Here is a 16,974-nt window from a genome sequence, read left to right as displayed (position 1 = left end):
AGCCTGGAACAAAGAAAACGAGAAAAAGAGGCAGGGGAAAGCTGGTTCGAGTCTTGGTTTAACCAGTCCCCATGGTTGGCTACCCTTTTATCTGCACTGGCAGGGCCAATAATAATCATCCTACTGCTTGTTACCATAGGACCCTGGATTCTAAACCGACTTATGACTTTTGTCAAAAGTCGAATTAATACTATCCAACTTCTGGTCCTCCGCCAACAATATCAGGCTCTTCATCCTCTCGAGGATGATTCCTCAATTTAGGCCATAAGAAAGGGGGGAATGAAAGGAATATGAGGTCTCAGCGGGCCCCAACCCCCTTGTTGGAGAAACCAGTACCAAACATCCCATGTAGATAAGATAAGCAATGAGGCAGGGCTCAGTTAGGGCATATAGAATGTGAGGAATGCAAGATGTGAGATACGAGCAAGATGTGAGATACGAGCAAGATGTGAGGTACGAGCAAGATGTGAAGTACATGCAGGATGTGCTCTGCCTGCTTGTCTAATGTTGATAACAAAAATATGCACGCCACTGCAGTCTATATAAGATTTCCCCCTAAGAGGCTCAGGGTCTTGCTTTCCTAACCGGTCCTGCGTGTCCGTGTGGGAGCTCGACCCTGGCTAGCCAGTCCAATAAACTCTGCTTTGTTGATTGCATTCACGCCTGGCTCTCTGTCTCTCGGGGGAATAGGATTCCGGGTCCTAACAGGATGAACCTGAGGCAGGGGTGATGGCAAATCCAGGGTCTGGCACATAATAGGACGGAGCTCTGAAGCATTGTTCTGGGGTAAGCAGGTGCCAATGTAGTGTGTGTGTGTTGGGGGGAGGGGGGCAAAGAGGGGGAGCTTAAAAGCTGCTTTTGCTGAGGAGCAAGTGACTCCTTGCTTGGGCCCAGGAATTAACTAAAGGCAGGAAGCAGATGATTGCAACGCCTCTTTTCCATAGAAACGAGGAAGGAATAAATTGACAGTGGGGAAAATGTAACCAGGACTACAAAAGCGAAGGGAAGAACTTGGTGTAGCCAGCCTGCATGCTGGCAAGGTTACTCTGGTTGTTAATCAAACTGACATCTTTCCCCTCTTTGTCTACATGCTGAAGAATCCAAGGTTGACTCCTTTTGCTCTTCAATTAAACCAGGCAGTCTGCTACCCCTTAACTCTCTCTGACCACCAGATCAGTAAGCCTATCAGCCAAGATACAGCTTCTGAGAAGTGGTGCTGGACACCTGGAGAATCAAGGTGAACAGTCATGGTGGACATGTATCTTGTCGATCTTGTCAAGTTGAGCCCCTGACCTTCCCTTTATTTTTTTATTATTTTTTTTATTATTTTATTTTATTATTATTTTTTCTTTTTTCATTTTTCTTTTATTATTCATATGTGCATACAAGGCTTGGTTCATTTCTCCCCCCTGCCCCCACCCCCTCCCTTACCACCCACTCCGCCCCCTCCCTCTCCCCCCCCCCCAACACCCAGCAGAAACTATTTTGCCCTTATTTCTAATTTTGTTGTAGAGAGAGTATAAGCAATAATAGGAAGGAACAAGGGTTTTTGCTGGTTGAGATAAGGATAGCTATACAGGGCATTGACTCACATTGATTTCCTGTGCGTGGGTGTTACCTTCTAGGTTAATTCTTTTTGATCTAACCTTTTCTCTAGTACCTGGTCCCCTTTTCCTATTGGCCTCAGTTGCTTTAAGGTATCTGCTTTAGTTTCTCTGCATTAAGGGCAACAAATGCTAGCTAGTTTTTTAGGTGTCTTACCTATCCTCACCCCTCCCTTGTGTGCTCTCGCTTTTATCATGTGCTCATAGTCCAATCCCCTTGTTGTGTTTGCCCTTGATCTAATGCCTGACCTTCCCTTTAAAAGGAGGACATTTTCTCTCAGTGGGACTGAGGCAGGTTAGCAGGCAGGGATAACAACTTGCCAGGGGTGCTCTTCTCTTAAGCAAACAAAGCTAACAGGTGCCCCAGCAGGGTCTTGAGCTATCTCTACAGCAGTAAACCCCCTCTAACTTGTAAATAACCAGGTGGTCCTAAACATCACTGCAAGATAGCATTCAGAAGAGGCGCCTTTGAGTCTGCTTGTAAAAAAAAAAAAAGGCCAAGCCTCTTACTTAGGACCTCATGAATATTGGTTGCATCTCATACATGCAATTAAAGGGCAAACATTAGCATAAGCTCATGTGCAGGACACCCCTTGTTATGGGATAAGGCTGTTAAATAAACCCGCTAGCCACCCTAGCCCCACCCTAAGAATGGCCCAGATTTTTCCCACCTTTGTTTAAGCTTTTAGAAATTGAGTTTAAACAAAGAAATCAACACTTCTGTGTCACCTGGCAGGGGCCCACTGCTTCCCTTGGGGTGCCTCTTTTTCTTTCAATAACATTTTGCTAGTTAATGTCTCCTTGCCATCAGGCAAGGGCACACTGCTTTTCCGGCAGTGCTTTTCTTTTTCCTTACTATTTCTTTTTCTTCCAGTAAAGATTTGTTACCATTTTGCAATTTGTGTCTCTGTTCATCTCTCTATTCAGGTGATGCAAGAACTCAGGGTCTTCTGGATTAGTGTCTTCTTAGACTACTCAGCCAGGTGACAGGATGACAGAGCTTTGAGAGGCTGACTTTCTCAGTCCTCCTCTTCTGATGAATAATAAACCTTATTTCCTGAACACCCGGCTCACATTATTTGTAAATTGTGAACTGACGTTGAGGCCGGAGGACGGGTTTTCCAGTAATATCAAGAGTACAGCGGTCTCTCTATAAGAGGCCTAACTTTGATCACAGAGGCTGGGCACTGATACGGACATGGACAATATTGACTCACTCATGTTAAGACATAGTAACGTCACCACGTGCTGGCACACGAAGAGAGAGCTTGAGGACTCACCCATCCAAACTGGGAACACCCATACACACCCAGGGGTGTAACCAATCCATTACACTGCAGGACAGCCTACACCCAAGGGGCACATGGGGCTGTCACTATTAAAAACTGACCAGCTGGACTGACCACCTGAGGCACTTCTCTGCATCCTCTACACTCAAGCAGCCAACACCAGCACCAGGGGACCATTCCTGTGTGCCTCTCCTTGCCAGAATCCTCCCCACTCTAGCAGGTGACCTCCCTCGGTCGTTCTAGATCTCCTGGGTCACATCACTGGCCCTCCACGACCAGTACCTTCTAGATCTGGCTTCCCCACACAATTATCGTGGTCGCCTTTTCCCTGATAGCCTTACCATGGAGCCGAGTGCTCCCAGGAGGCCACCATCAGTGAGCTCTCCTCCTCGCTTTCACTAGAACCTGTTTTTGGTCGGTGACGCTGCCGGGGACCCCTTGTTCCTTTGGTGAGCCCTTACGCAGGTAACAATTCCCTCAAATGTGTGAGCTGAACGTGTGGCTCTGGGTCCTCCTTCATGAGTCTCCGGCCAAGTGTGGTTGGAGGGACCACTGTGATTGAGTGCATGCTTTCATGGGTCTGTTCACTCCAGGTGGGGGGTTGAGAATGGATGCAGGTGTGAGCTGTGAGAAGGAAAAGCCCCAGTCATGCTAGCTTGGAAGAGCCAGCCTTTGGAGTTATCTCCCAAACCTGTCAGCCAAGCTTTCTGTAGGTGTTGAGGGTTTGAGTTGCTTCTAGATTTCAAGTGCTTTCAATTCAAAGCACTTCTAGAACTGCAGGTGAAGAATACCCTGATCAAAAAGTCAGCCTTGAAGAACAGGTGTGTGGAGAAGGCCTGGTGCACCAGAAGAATCAGAAGAAAAAGGGTTTTTATTGGGAAGAAGAAAAGCCCCTGAAATAATTGGAGATAACATGTTTTGAACACTTTAAAATTCAGGAAAACACGCTCAGCTGTACTTTAGGGAGTCTCTACCATAAAGTATTATAGGAAAGTGTTAAAATTACACTTTCCCCCTGAACTCTCGGTTTTAGTCTAGGAAATAAACTGCCAGTAAACAGATACAAGAACGTATGGATTCATTATGTGCCTAATAAACACAGGAGAGTGAGGGTAAAGGGGATAAGGCTGAGCCTCCTGCAGAGTTTAACAAAGGACTAGCTGAGGCTGCGGCTTCTGGGAGAGGGGTGACCCAGGATACTGTAGGATGGTATGCAAAACAAGCAAGGGTTGCTTGCTATCTTTCTCTGCCAGATGTCAGAGGCACAGTCTCTTCCTATGGAAAGACGTTTCTGAGGCACAAAGGGGGTGGTGTTAGCTGGAAAATCCCATGTTGCTATCAGCCATTTGCTGATATAGAGATGTCTATTCTTTTACAAAAAGCTTCTTGCCAGGCGGGTGTGGAAGGCATAGATAGGATGATTGTGGTCTGAGGCCAGTCCAAGGCAAAAACTCTATCTGGAAAAAATAACTAAAGCAAAAAAGGGCTGGAGGTGTGGCTCAAGTGGTAGAGCACCTGCATAACAAGTGAAAGACCCTGAGTTCAAATTCCAGTTACCACCCCCTGCAAAAAAAAAAGTGTGCAAAAAGCTGTCTATAGAAAGCATACAAGCTGTCACCCGTGGCTCACACCTGTAATCCTAGCTACTTGGGAAGCTGAGATCCTGAGATCTTCAAGGCCAATCCAGGCAAATAGTTCACAAGACCCCATCTCCAAAATAATCAGAGCAAGAGCCAGCAGCCAGTGGCCACATCTGTAATCCTAACTACTCAGGAGACAGAGTTTACTCCAAGTGCGGGTTGAGAATGGATGCAGGTGTGAGCTGTGAGATGGAAAAGCTCCAATCATGCTAGTTCCAAGCCAGCCTGGGGCAAATAGTTTGTGAAACCTCATCTTGAAAAATACCCAACCAGAAAAGGGCTGGTAGAGTGGCTCAAGTGATAGAGCGCCAGCCTAGCAAGCATGTGGCCCTGAGTTCAAACCCTAGTACTGCCAAAATAAAATAAATAACCAAAGGAAAATGGTACTCTCACTTGGAAGAAAAAAACTGGGCATGGTGGTACTGAAAGTGGAGTTTTGGACCCAAGGCCCAAACTCCTGAGATTCCGTATGACAGGTCCAGCCACCTGCCCCTAAACGCCAAGTAAAGAGGTATGGTGGAGGCAGAGAAAGGAGTTTATTACATGGCTGGGGACATGCGTGGGACAAGGCAGAGTAAGCACTCAGCTCATCTTCAGCCATCTTTGGGTTACAGACAGGAACTATAGGTTTAAGTAGACAAAAGAGCTGCCCACAGGGGACAAAGATATGCATATTAAACAGTCCCAGACACAGGAGAGTTCTGGTTGACCATTATCCCAGTCTGAAAGTTCCCAGAGGGGATCCAGAGAAGATGTTATCGCTGTCATCACTTGGGAACAATCTGGTTCCCACGAGATGATTGTTCCTGCTCCAGGGTGCAGCCTCTTCATTGTAGGTAACTGTCCTCATTTGGAGGGGTGGTCTGTCCTGCAGGCCTCCACGTTCCTAATGGGAAGTTTCAGTCCTTTGTCATAAAGATGTTATCAGTTCTGTCCTTTCTAGAATCCAAGGTGATTGCAAAGAGAATGCCTTAGGGCAAAGACAGATATAAAATAGAGGCAGGGAAGCCAAGCTTCTCCTGTTTTTAGTTAATTTGTGGGCCCCAGTAAGGACTCAGTGCTTTTCAGCAAAAGCAATTTGAGAGTCTCTTACAATACATGTCTGTCATTCCAGCTACAACAAAATAGGAGGGTCTTGATCCATGCCAGCCTGGGCAAAAACCAGGACCCTATCTCCAAAATTAACAGAGCAAAAAGGGCTGGAGGCATGGCTCAAGATGTAGAATGTCTGCCTAGCAAGCATGAAGCTGAGTTCAAACCCCAGTGCCACCAAAAATTTTAAAAAGAAAATGCAAGTGCTCGCTTCGGCAGCACATATACTAAAATTGGAACGCTACAGAGAAGATTAGCATGGCCCCTGCGCAAGGATGACACGCAAATTCGTGAAGCATTCCATATTAAATAAATAAAGAAAAAGAAAAAGAAAATGCAAGTTCTTCCTGAGATCTGCCTTCTCTGCTCTGCAGTTCAGAGCCTGGCTCTCATGGTGCCTCCCAACATCCAAGGCCTGTCCCCTCTTCTGTCCCACCCCTGTCTGTAGGACATGGTCTGCAGAAACTACAGAGCCAGACTGAAGATTCAGAACAGTGGGTGAGAGAGTTCAGACAGGGAGGGAGGAGTGAAGTAGAAAGTAGTGTCTAGGAGGGAGAAAATGGATTATGAAGGCCTGGCCTGGGGCTGGGCCAGCTTTGGGGAAAGGGTGAGGACTATTCTTTCCCATTTTCTGATTTTTTTTTTTTGTGGGACTGGGATTTGAACTTAGGACCTGACACTTGCAAAGCAGGCACTCTACCACTTGAGCCATACCTCCAGTCTATTTTTGGAGATTATTTAATAGATTATTTATAATCTCCAGATTATTTTGGAGATGGGGTCTTGCAAACTATTTGCCTGGGCTGGCCTCAAACCTCAATCCTCCCAATCTCAGCCTCCCAATTAACTAGATTACAGGCGTGAGGCACTGGTGCGGGTGTCTGATTCTTGACATGCCAAGACCATGTGCCCTCTGTATCTGTAGGTTCTGCAGAGTCAACTAACCAGGGTGAGAAAATATTTGGGCAAAAAAAAGAAATGAAATTGTATCTGTACTGAACATGTATAGACTTTTTTTTTGGTCATTATTCCTATCAGTACAGCATAATAGGATTTACCCAGCATTTAATTCATATGTGGCATTTTAAGTAATGTAGAGATGACTTAAGGCATGTGGACACCAGTTATATGGGCAGACCTGGGTGTGCATGAGGGTCCTGGAAGCATCCCCTGCAGGATGACTGTAGTCCTAGGACCAGAAATCAGGCTGGCCAGCACTGGTGGCTCACACCTGTAATCCTAGCTACTCAGGAGCCAGAGATCAGGAGGATCAGGGTTCAAAGCCAGCCCCAGGCAAATAGTTGTAGGGACCCTATTTCAAAAGAGCCCATCCCCAAAAAAGGGCTGGTGGAGTGGCTCAAGCGATAAGAGTGCCTGCCTAGCAAGTGTGAGGCCCTGAGTTCAAACCCCAATGATGCCAAGAAAAAAAAGAAAGAAAGAAAAAGAAATTGGGCTGTATTTCAGGATGCTTAGTACTTATTAGTATTATCAATTTTCCATGATAGACCTTATTTCAAACACTCAGTCTTATTTTCCCCAAAAAAATCACCTAAATGTCCAATGAATTTTAATATTTTGACATACAAATTATATCTACTACATTTCCTTTTACATGCAATAGCAGGAACAAACAAAACCCAGGCGCTGTGGCTCACACCTGTAATCCTAGCTACTCAGGAGGCAGGGATCAGAAGGATCATGGTTTGAAGCCAGCCCCAGGCAAATGGTTCATGAGACCCTATCTTGAAAAAAAAACCCCTCACAAAAAGGGCTGGTGGAGTGGCTCAAGGTGTAGGCCCTGAGTTCAAGCCCCAATACCACAAAAAAAAAAAAAAAAAAAAGAAAAGAAAAGAAAGAAAAAAGAGCCTTCATTAATTGGTTCAGAAACAATGGGCATTGCCTAATTTGGTTTTATCATGAAGGTCTTTGTGGGTTGGCCTAAAAACCATTTTTAAGAAGCCAACTTAAAAATAGACATAGCAATTATGAGTCAGTGCTTCCTATTGGATATATGCAGGCATGTTTTTGCTTTAAAGTAAATTTAAAAAAAATATTTACAATAGCTAATTTTGAAGGGTTTTCCCCTATTTTATTTAACTTGGGGGGGCAAAAATCATACCTGTTTCCCCATTTTTTTTTGCCTGAATGTGTGTTTGCATGCTTGTATGCATGTGTGTGCTTCTGTACACGTGTGTGTACGTGTGCACTGGGGATGGAACCCAGGGCCTTGCCCAGGGCAGGCAACTGTTCTACCACTGAGCTATATCCTGAACCCTTGTCTTAGATCTTTAAAGGTATCTGACAAAAGATTCAAACTTGAAAGAACAGACAAAGGCTGCAAGCAGGAAATTATGAAACAGAAATGGCACTTAAACATAGCAGGATATCCAACTTCGAAGTTATCCAGAAAGTGCTCATTGAACACAGCACTATTTTAACCATCTGACTAGCTAATCAATGATGGCAGAGGTGTAAGAAAGAGTGATGTCCTGTTGTGTGCTGTGCAATGTGTATCGAGGTTTTTGTAGGAAAATTTGTGAGGATTGTGCAGTTTATGCTGGCATTATGTAACCTTGAGATTACTCAAAATTGAAATATTGTAACACCAAAATATTAATGAAGTCTTGCTTCAGGCACAAATCATTGAAATATGTTCCATTTTAAATTCCTTCACTGACAACATAATTACCAAGCTGGTGCTGTTGCACAGGTCAAGGTACTGCAGGTGGCATCCGTGCTGCATCCCGTGCCAGTGCCAGTGGAGCTGGTGAACAGAAAACCATCCTGTCGGGCTAGTCGAGGGGCTCAAGTGGTAGAGTACATGAGTGAATGATTCCTTTGAGATTAGGGTTAATAAGTAATAGTGGAGCGGGAGGCATGGCTTAAGTGGTAGAGTGCCTGTCTAGCATGCACAAAGCCCTGAGTTCAAGCCCCAGTGCTGGAAGGAGTCTTAAAAGTCTATCAGATCATATTGGGCATAGTGGTTCATGCCTATAGTCCCAGTTACTGGGAAGGAGGAGGCAGAGGGATCTCTTGAGCTCAGGAGTTCAAAACCAGCATGGGCAACATAGCAAAACCCCCACCTCAAAAAAAAAAAAAAATCAACCGGGCACCAGTGACTCATGCCTGTAATTCTAGCTACGTGGGAGGCTGAGATCAGGAGGATCGAGTTTTGAGGCCAGACCAGGCAAACAGTTTGTGGAGACCCCATCTCCAAAATAACCAGAGCAAAATGGGCTAGAGATGTGGCTCAAGCAGTAGAGCACCTGCTTTGCAAGTGTAAAACCCTGAGTTCAAACCCCAGACCCATCAAAAAACTAACAGTAGCAACAACAACAAATCAATCAGGTCATTTGATAAAACCACCAGGTATTCCAAATGGTTATCTGTTTTTTTCCTGCAGATCTGTGAGAATAAGGATCCTCTATTTTGGGGAGCCAGTTCCAAAGTCATTGCTTGGCTCTCCCCTTCCTTCCTGGTCACAGGGCAGACATGAGGAAGGATGACTCTCACAGAGGGCGCCAGTTACATGGACAAGGCCAGGGAGAGCACCTTCGTGCTTTGTTTGGTGCATGGAAATGTGTCATTCGCAGGACCCTTCCTGGGAATGGACCAGCAGACAGTGCGTTTGCCTGCTTTGGGTTTCGTTTCTGAAGCAAACCTCATTTCTGTGGTATGCCCTGCATCTGAGTTCTGTGTTGATGTCATGCTGCTGTCAACTACTGGACCTTTTGTCACATGTGGAAACCTGTCATGGAGGTTGGTAGTTGAGAATGCAAAACTTCCACCAATGGGAGAAACAGAACAAACCCCTTCTGCACTTAAGAGGATGACTACAAGGGGGAAAAAGGGAAATGGGTCCCACTGGGGTTAGGGCAGCTGCATTAAGAATTTGGGAAGTGGGCAGAGTTCTCAGTTCATAACAGGGAGGGAGGTATCAGGTACAACAGCAGAAATGGCATATGCACTTTGGAGCTGTGTAGTCCTGTGCCATTTAATCTCCCTTCACTTCAATTTCCCCTTCTATTCAATAGTATTTAATATTAAATAATTATAAATAGTATTTCCTTTCTATTGAATGAAGACACCAGGCAGTCTGAATCTAATTCTTTTTTTAAATAGGTAAATTTGAGTATTTTTGTCTAGTTATTTATTCATTATTGCACTAGTGGGATTCGAACTCAGGGTCTCAGGCTTGCTAGGCAGGTGCTCTACCACTTGAGCCACTCCCCCAGGTAGGAAGCCAAAAATAATTTAGTCCAGGCTGGGAACAGAACTCAGGGTTACAGCACTTGCCTAGCATGTTCAAGGACCTGGGTTCGATTTCCACCACTGCAAAATGATAGGAATAATTTAGTAATCTCCTGTGACCATCCTGTAAGATGATAAAAATGTTTCGAAGAGGTTGGGTTAGAACTGACCTGGCTGCCCATCAACAGAATGAATAAAGAAATTGCCTTGTATGTGCACTATGGAGTGAAATTCAGCCATAAGGAAGAGTGAATTATGTCATTTGCAGGAAGATGGATGGAACTGGAGATCACCATGTTAAGCAAAATAAGCCAGACCCAGAAAGGCAAATACCCCCATGTTTTCTGCCATATGCGAAATGCAGAGCTCAAGAAAAACAAAGGGCATGAACTTGAGGGCACTACTTGCAGGGCAGAACCCTTGGGAGGTGGGAGAGGGAAAAGAGAAGATATGTGTGGGGAGAATCTGGTCGAAATAGTTTGTATGCACGTATGAAGAAGTCATAACGAAATCCATTTTATAAAATTTGCCCCCAAGCTTACCCGTAGGTGTTACACGATAATGACAGTGAGTCCCAGATTGAATTCTGCGACAAGAAGGACTATCACGGAGGTACAGGAGCCCCAAACCTGTTCTTGGCGGTGCAGTGGAGACCTGCCGTCTTGGCCACCTGGGTCTCTCTCCAGGCAAGTGCTCCACATTCCAGGGACATGACAGCGCGGGTTCTGAAGACCATTCAGGAGTGCGTGCTCCAGGATCATCAGGCGGCCGCCCTTCCTCGCTCTGTGCAAAACCGGCAGAGACACTCGTAAGCATGGCGTCTTGCGTGCTGTCCACTCCACTCACACGCAAAAATGATTTCCCGCATCCTTTACACAGTCACTTAGTGCTCTGTGCAGATTTAGAAGGCTATTATCTGCAGTGTGCCTGTCAGAATGGTCTCTGGAGGGCGATCCCAGGGCATGGGTTCAAGTTAACTTGCACATGGGTAAGCTTCCTATAGGCTCCTCTGAGGTATTCACAGTAAATTACTGAGAGTGGGACCAGAGTCCTCTGCACTCCTAACTCACTGGGCTCCTTCTGAGGCACCTTCATTCTACAACCCATCACACCACCTCTATTCAGAATTCTAGCTTAATCTTGCCAAGACCCACCCAGTTATGTTCCATACACTGGTACTTATTAAAACAGAAAAATAGATATTTTCTACCACTTATTTTTGCTCAGATTGGTAAAAATATCTTTGTAAGTGCTAAAATGCTACTTTGCTGTGGACAGGGGAGAATAGAAGCCCTTAAAAATCATTGAGAAAGAGCAGGGAGTGGTGGTACAAGCCTGTAATCCCAGCACTTGGGAGGCAGAGGAGTAGGATCATGAGTTTGAGGCCAGCCTGGGCTACTGAGCAAGACCCTGTCTCAAAAAAATTCATTGAGAGGGGTGTAAATTGGTTTGCAACACACTATCAAACATCTTAAAAGAGATCCTTGGACCTAGACATTCTACTTGTAAGAATTTATCCTGGCCGAGGTGGGTACTTGGTAGCTGTCCCCTCATTTGGACTTGGTTCAGGCTGGTTTGAGTGTCCCTGGCTACTTGGGATGCGCACCTCCTTTCCTGCAGGGCCGTGGGCGTCCAGATGCGCCCTTCAACCGAGGTCGCGCAGGTTTGGGGAGCCCAGACCCCATGTGTGCTTGGGCCTCGTGACCCCCGTCTGGGAGGACTCTTGAGTTCGGCGGATGTTAGGCAGGCCTATCGTGGGAAGGCCAGCAGGACCCAGTCCCACCCGGTGCAGTGGGCTGGGTTGAGCGCTGCCCAGGTTCCAGCGCTGCAGTTGCAGCTGCTCGCTGCTCACGTTCCAAGCAAATGCGGAGGAGCCCTGCCTCCTCGCCCCGCTCACCTGGGTCTCAAAACCCGCTCTGTCTTCCATCATTGTCGTGATAGTTACATGCTTGTACGCACTGAGTAGACTTCACAGGACTATTTCCACATCTTATTAGACCTTTATGAAATTTTCTCTTCACTTACCAGAGCCTTGCTTTTGACATTTGTTTATTTGGCAGTACTGGGCTTTGAACACGGTGCTCTACCACTTGAGCCATACCTCAGCCATTACCCTCCTTTTAAAAAATAGGGATTCTCATCTTTTCTGTAGTACTAAAGTACTTGCCTGTGCATGTAGACTTCATAAATACTACCCCCCAAAAAACTGGAAGGTGGGGTAGCCATTTTATTGGTATAAAAACTTATTCACAGACTCGGACCTTTATACTACCCTAACTAGTTGAGACCAGACAGAACTACATTAGAAAAGTGTACAAAGAGATAAAGCAGGTTTTGTGCTAATGTTATCTATCTGTATAACGAGTAAATGGGTGTGATGGGTGTGTATGTGTAAATACATTATTTTCTGTGAATTACCCCAGTTTACTAGCCCTTCTGGGGTTTTTTTGGCCTTTCCATCCAAGACCTCTAAAAAAAAAAAAAAAGAATTTATCCTAAGACCAGGCACAGTGGCTCATGCCTGTAATCCCAGCTACTCAGGAGGCAGAGATCAGGAGGATCGAGGTTTGAAGCCAGTCCAGGCAAATAGTTCATGAGACCCTACCTCGAAAAAACCCATCACAAAAAAGGTTGATGGAATGGCTCAAGGTGTAGGCCCTGAGTTCAAACCCCAGTACTGCAAAAAAAAAAAGTAATTATCCTAAGGAATTTATCAGATGTGTACAACATTTTTTATTAAAGGATGGCTATCACAGGTCACCTATGATAATGAAATGTCAGAGTCTATTCAAGGTTGATGGTTGAAACTATGAACAAGCATGACACACGAGATGTTACAGGGACAACTGCAGACAATACAATAACCCGGAGAGGAAGAACAGAGCAACGTTAACGATCGTTTGGTAGAGAAAGTGCATGCTGACTGATCCAAATACAGAAAGGAAAACATTTATCTATGCAGGAGGATGGCAATCCCAGTGGCAGCAAATGCAACTGTTCACAGGACAGGTGACAGATGCAGCTTGAAGTATTTGTAAACAAAGTGGGTTTCTAGCATGGTGTTAGCTTGTCTTATTTACATATAAAATTATCTTTGTATGTATATATATATATATATATATATATATATATATATATATATATAAATACACACACTTTGTCTTGATTTTTAAATACCTTGAAATCTACAAATTCTGCTTTACAATTTTTATTTATTTATTTTGGCAGTACTGGGGTTTGAACTCAGGGCTCCATGCTTGCTAGGCAAGTGTTCTATTGCTTGAGCCACACCTCCAGCCCAAAAAAGTTTAAACCATTTACTTTTTTTTTGTGGTACTGGGGTTTGAACTCAGGGCCTCATGCTTGCTAGGCAGGCGCTCTACCACTTGAATCTTGAGCTTACTTTTGAGAGAGGTCTATCTGGGGGTGTAGTTCAGTGGTGGAGCTCTTAACTAGCATGAGCAAGACCCTGGGGTCGATCCCTAGCACCACCCTTCTCTCCCCAAAGAAAAGAGAGAGGGAGAGAGAGGTCTAAGATTTCTCATACATGCCCCAATACTGTTCAGTGCAAATTCTATTCCAGCAGGATGATGATGTACGGCATTCACCCAGGGAAGGCCCCTATCATGCAAGTCCCTTTCTCCACAAGGATAGCCACTCTTTAAGGGGGACTGGAAAAAGGTTGGGCCAGCTGGGCCTCTCAGCACATGGATACATTTGGAAAACACAGAGCCCTACCCTTACCTCCACAGCTAGGCCTGAGGCTGTGATACTCCACCATCTGTCCAGTGAAAAATTGTGTTACTGAGACGAGGAGTAGCGACTGGAGTTACACAGGTCTGGCTTTGAATGCAGTCTCTGTCATGTGTTGTGGGCAAACTGCTGCCTCTTTTCTGGCCTTAGTTTCCTCATCCCCACACTGGAAAGAAGGATGGATGATGCCTACTGCACAGGATTTTGGAGGGAAGACACGACACAGCATCCAAAGCGCTCAGCATGACACCAGACACGTACGTGCTTCTGAGGTATGTGCATCCTTCATGTCTTCCTTCCCTCCCCTTCACCTCTCGCTGGTCCTTCAGACTTACGATGACAAATTCAGTCCCCAGTACTAGGAGACAAGAACCCTAGCTTTTTCCTCATGAAGTATCTAACAAGATTCAATCATGCTTATACTTCATCAGGGTCTACTTTTCTAGTCACAGTCTTTTTTTTTGCAGTACTGGGGCTTGAACTCAGGGCCTACACCTTGAGCCACTCCACCAGCCCTTTTCTGTGATGGGTTTTTTGAGATAGGGTCTCATGAACTGTTTGTCTGGGCTGGCTTCGAACCGTGTGATCCTCCCGATCTCTGCCTTCTGAGTAGCCAGGATTATAGATGTGAGCCACTGGTGCCCAGCTCTAATCATATTCTTGAAGATAAGTATTTCAGCTTTACACTCAGAACTGGGAATTGAGTTTTCCAACCATCTGTAATTATGAAGCCTGCTCTAAATGTTTTTCAAACTGCATAATTGAGAACAGTCATCCAGTTAATAAAGAAAATTACTCACGAAGGAAGAGTGACTGGCCAGGTACTACATACGAAACGGAGCATCCTCATCTAAGCATCTGCCTAGGAAATCGCTTGTAACCTAGCACACAGTGGTGCTTTGTACCGTCTCTGCGTTCCCTCACATACTACCGATGTTCTACAGATCAGATTTCTCCCTGGAAATCACATACAAGGAGGGGATTTCACAGAGTAGAGATGAGATATGTCACAGAGATATTAAGAAATTACATCTTTTATTAGATGAAGAAGGATCTTATTATCAGGACAGGCCACTGATAATTAGAGAAGCAAAGACTGAGAGCGAACTGCGAACAGCTCACTCAAAAGCTCACACAGCACTGACGTTCCAAAAGGTAAAAAGGTATTATTTTCTTAAAATGAATTATGAACATCATTTATTTAATGGCATACTTAAACTATAAACAATTATGTTATGATTTTAGTGCAAATCTACAGTATCAAATATGATAGGCTGGGGGACTAGAGGTATGGTTAGAATGGTAAAGTGCCTGCTTTGAAAGTATGTGAGCCCTGAGTTCAAACCCCAGTCCCACCAAATAAATAAATAAATAAATAAAAGATAGGTTGGGGTAACTCAGTGACAGAGCAACTGCCTCGCATGTGCAAAGCCCTGGGCTTAGTCCTCAGCACCACAAAGACAAAACAGAAGATATATACAGTATCACCTGGGCAAGATGGTACATACCTATAATGCCCCCACTTGGGACACTGAGGCAGGATTGAGAGTTTGAGACCAGCCTGGGCTACATAAAAATTTCCAGGCTAGCTGGGGACTTGGCTCAAGTGGTAGAGTGCCTGCCTAGCAAGCACAAAGTTCTGATTCAAACCCCAGTACTGCTGAGACAGAGAGAGTGAGGGAGAGAGACAGAGAGAGAGAGAGAGAAAGAGAGAGAGAGAGGGAGAGAGAGAGAGAGGTTGGAGGGAGGAGGAAGAGGGAGAATAATGGAAACGATGAACCCAACCGGGGTACACTGTACTCACACATGGAAATGTCACGATGAACCCCCCTGTACAATTGTTATATACTAATAAAAACATTAAAAGGGGGTCACCATGGGTTTGATCCTCAGCACTGCAATGAAAAAAGACCTGAGGATTTTTTTTTTTTTTGGTGGAACTGGGGTTTGAACTTATCTGCAAAGTGGACGCTCTACTGCTTGAGCCACACCTCCAGTCCACTTTGCTCTGATTATTTTGGAGATGGGGTCCAAGGCCAGCTATTTGCCCAGGCTGGCCTTTGACCTCAATCCCCCTGATCTCCGCTGCCAAGAAGCAAGGATTACAGGTGTGAAACACTGACATCCACTCTGCACATATATTTTTGGCACTACTGGGGTTTGAACTCAGGGCCTTACATTTGCTAGACAGGTGCTCTATTGTGAGAATTTAAGTCCGTAATCCTTTCTGAAGTGGTGTGTTGTGTGTGTGTGTGTGTGTGTGTGTGTGGTGTGCTGGGGATCAAACTCAGACCGCTGAGCATACTAGGCAAGTGCTGACCACTGAGCTTACACACTGACCTCGTTTTGAGTTAATTTTTGTGTTAGGTTTATAGATATGCAATAGCTCTAACACCATTTGTCAAACAGGTTATCTTCCTTCACTTTACTGCTACTGCAGCTTTGTCGAACACAGGTTGGGAGTATTTGTGTGATTCTGTTTCTAGGTTTTCTCTCCTATTCCATTGCTGTTTTTTTTTTTTTTTTCTGACAGTACTGGAGTTTGAACTCAGGACCTCATGCTTGCTAGGCAGGTGCTCTATCTCTTGAGCCATTCCACCAGCCCTCCATTGCACTCTGTGTCTATCCCTTCACCAACCACAGTCTTTATGACTAGCCATATAATGAGTTTAGGAATTAGCTGGTACAATTCTTCCCCTTTTTGCAAAATTTTCAGAGCTGAGGTGTATTAGGCTCAGTGGTAGAGAACTTCTTGGGATGCCCAAGTCTGTGAGTTCCATCCACAGCACCACAAAAAAACAAAAAGAAAAAGAAAATTGTTTTAACAGCCTGGTGACTTCAGAGAGAGACTTTTTGACATTAGCAAGCTTTCCTTGTTTTTTGTTCCATGACATCTTCAGATGACCTGGCTTGCCATGGAGCTCACCAGCAGAGAAGCTTGGGGTGGGTACACATCCAGCCTGCGTGTCCTTGTCACTGTAAACTAGGTTGGCATCTGGTTCACACATTTCTGCATGTGTTCTGCTGAGTGCAGCCCACAGCGGAAGCGATGCTGTCAATTAAACTCACACGAAACGGGGCAGTAGTGGCACATGCTTGTAACCCAGAAGACTTAAGCAGGAGGATTTCAAGTTCCAGGTCAGCCTGGCTACATACCAAGACCATGTCTCAAAAGACCAAACAACAAGACACACACAAATACATTTCAACTGTGATAAAACATGAGTTGTGATTCAGGAGTTGTGGCTTCAGGAAGATAAACTTAATAACCTGATAGGCTTAGCTGTATCAAGAGGGGCACACGTAGATGGTAGCAGAATCACAGGGAAAAACAAGAAGGTGACG

At 45.0% G+C, this 16,974-nt stretch overlaps 1 protein-coding gene and 1 non-coding gene across 6 annotated transcripts in view; one reads left to right on the top strand and one right to left on the bottom strand.

Moving 5' to 3' along the window:
• Positions 1-16,974, bottom strand: part of Fbxo36 (F-box protein 36) — a 114,057-nt gene that overhangs the window by 61,010 nt on the left and 36,073 nt on the right. Inside the window, exons 2-4 of one of the 5 annotated variants that reach the window (XM_074071940.1) lie at positions 10,419-10,659; positions 8,315-8,389; positions 1,761-5,419 (exon numbers count right to left, since the gene is read on the bottom strand). In XM_074071940.1, coding sequence (XP_073928041.1) covers positions 8,337-8,389; positions 10,419-10,659 — 294 coding nt within the window. In that variant the 3' untranslated portion in view covers positions 1,761-5,419; positions 8,315-8,336. Of the gene's footprint in view, positions 1-1,585; positions 5,420-8,314; positions 8,390-10,418; positions 10,660-16,974 lie in introns of those variants that run through there. The other 4 variants (XM_074071943.1, XM_074071939.1, XM_074071942.1 and 1 more) reach the window with 4 other exon arrangements.
• On the top strand, positions 5,829-5,935 carry LOC141422791 (U6 spliceosomal RNA). Its single transcript, XR_012447515.1, has one exon. It is a non-coding gene; the product is annotated as a U6 spliceosomal RNA (small nuclear RNA).

Source organism: Castor canadensis, chromosome 4 (assembly GCF_047511655.1).
Source record: "Castor canadensis chromosome 4, mCasCan1.hap1v2, whole genome shotgun sequence".
NCBI lineage: Eukaryota > Metazoa > Chordata > Mammalia > Rodentia > Castoridae > Castor > Castor canadensis.
Note: the sequence above shows the minus strand (reverse complement) of the source record. Positions and strands in the feature narration are given on the sequence as shown.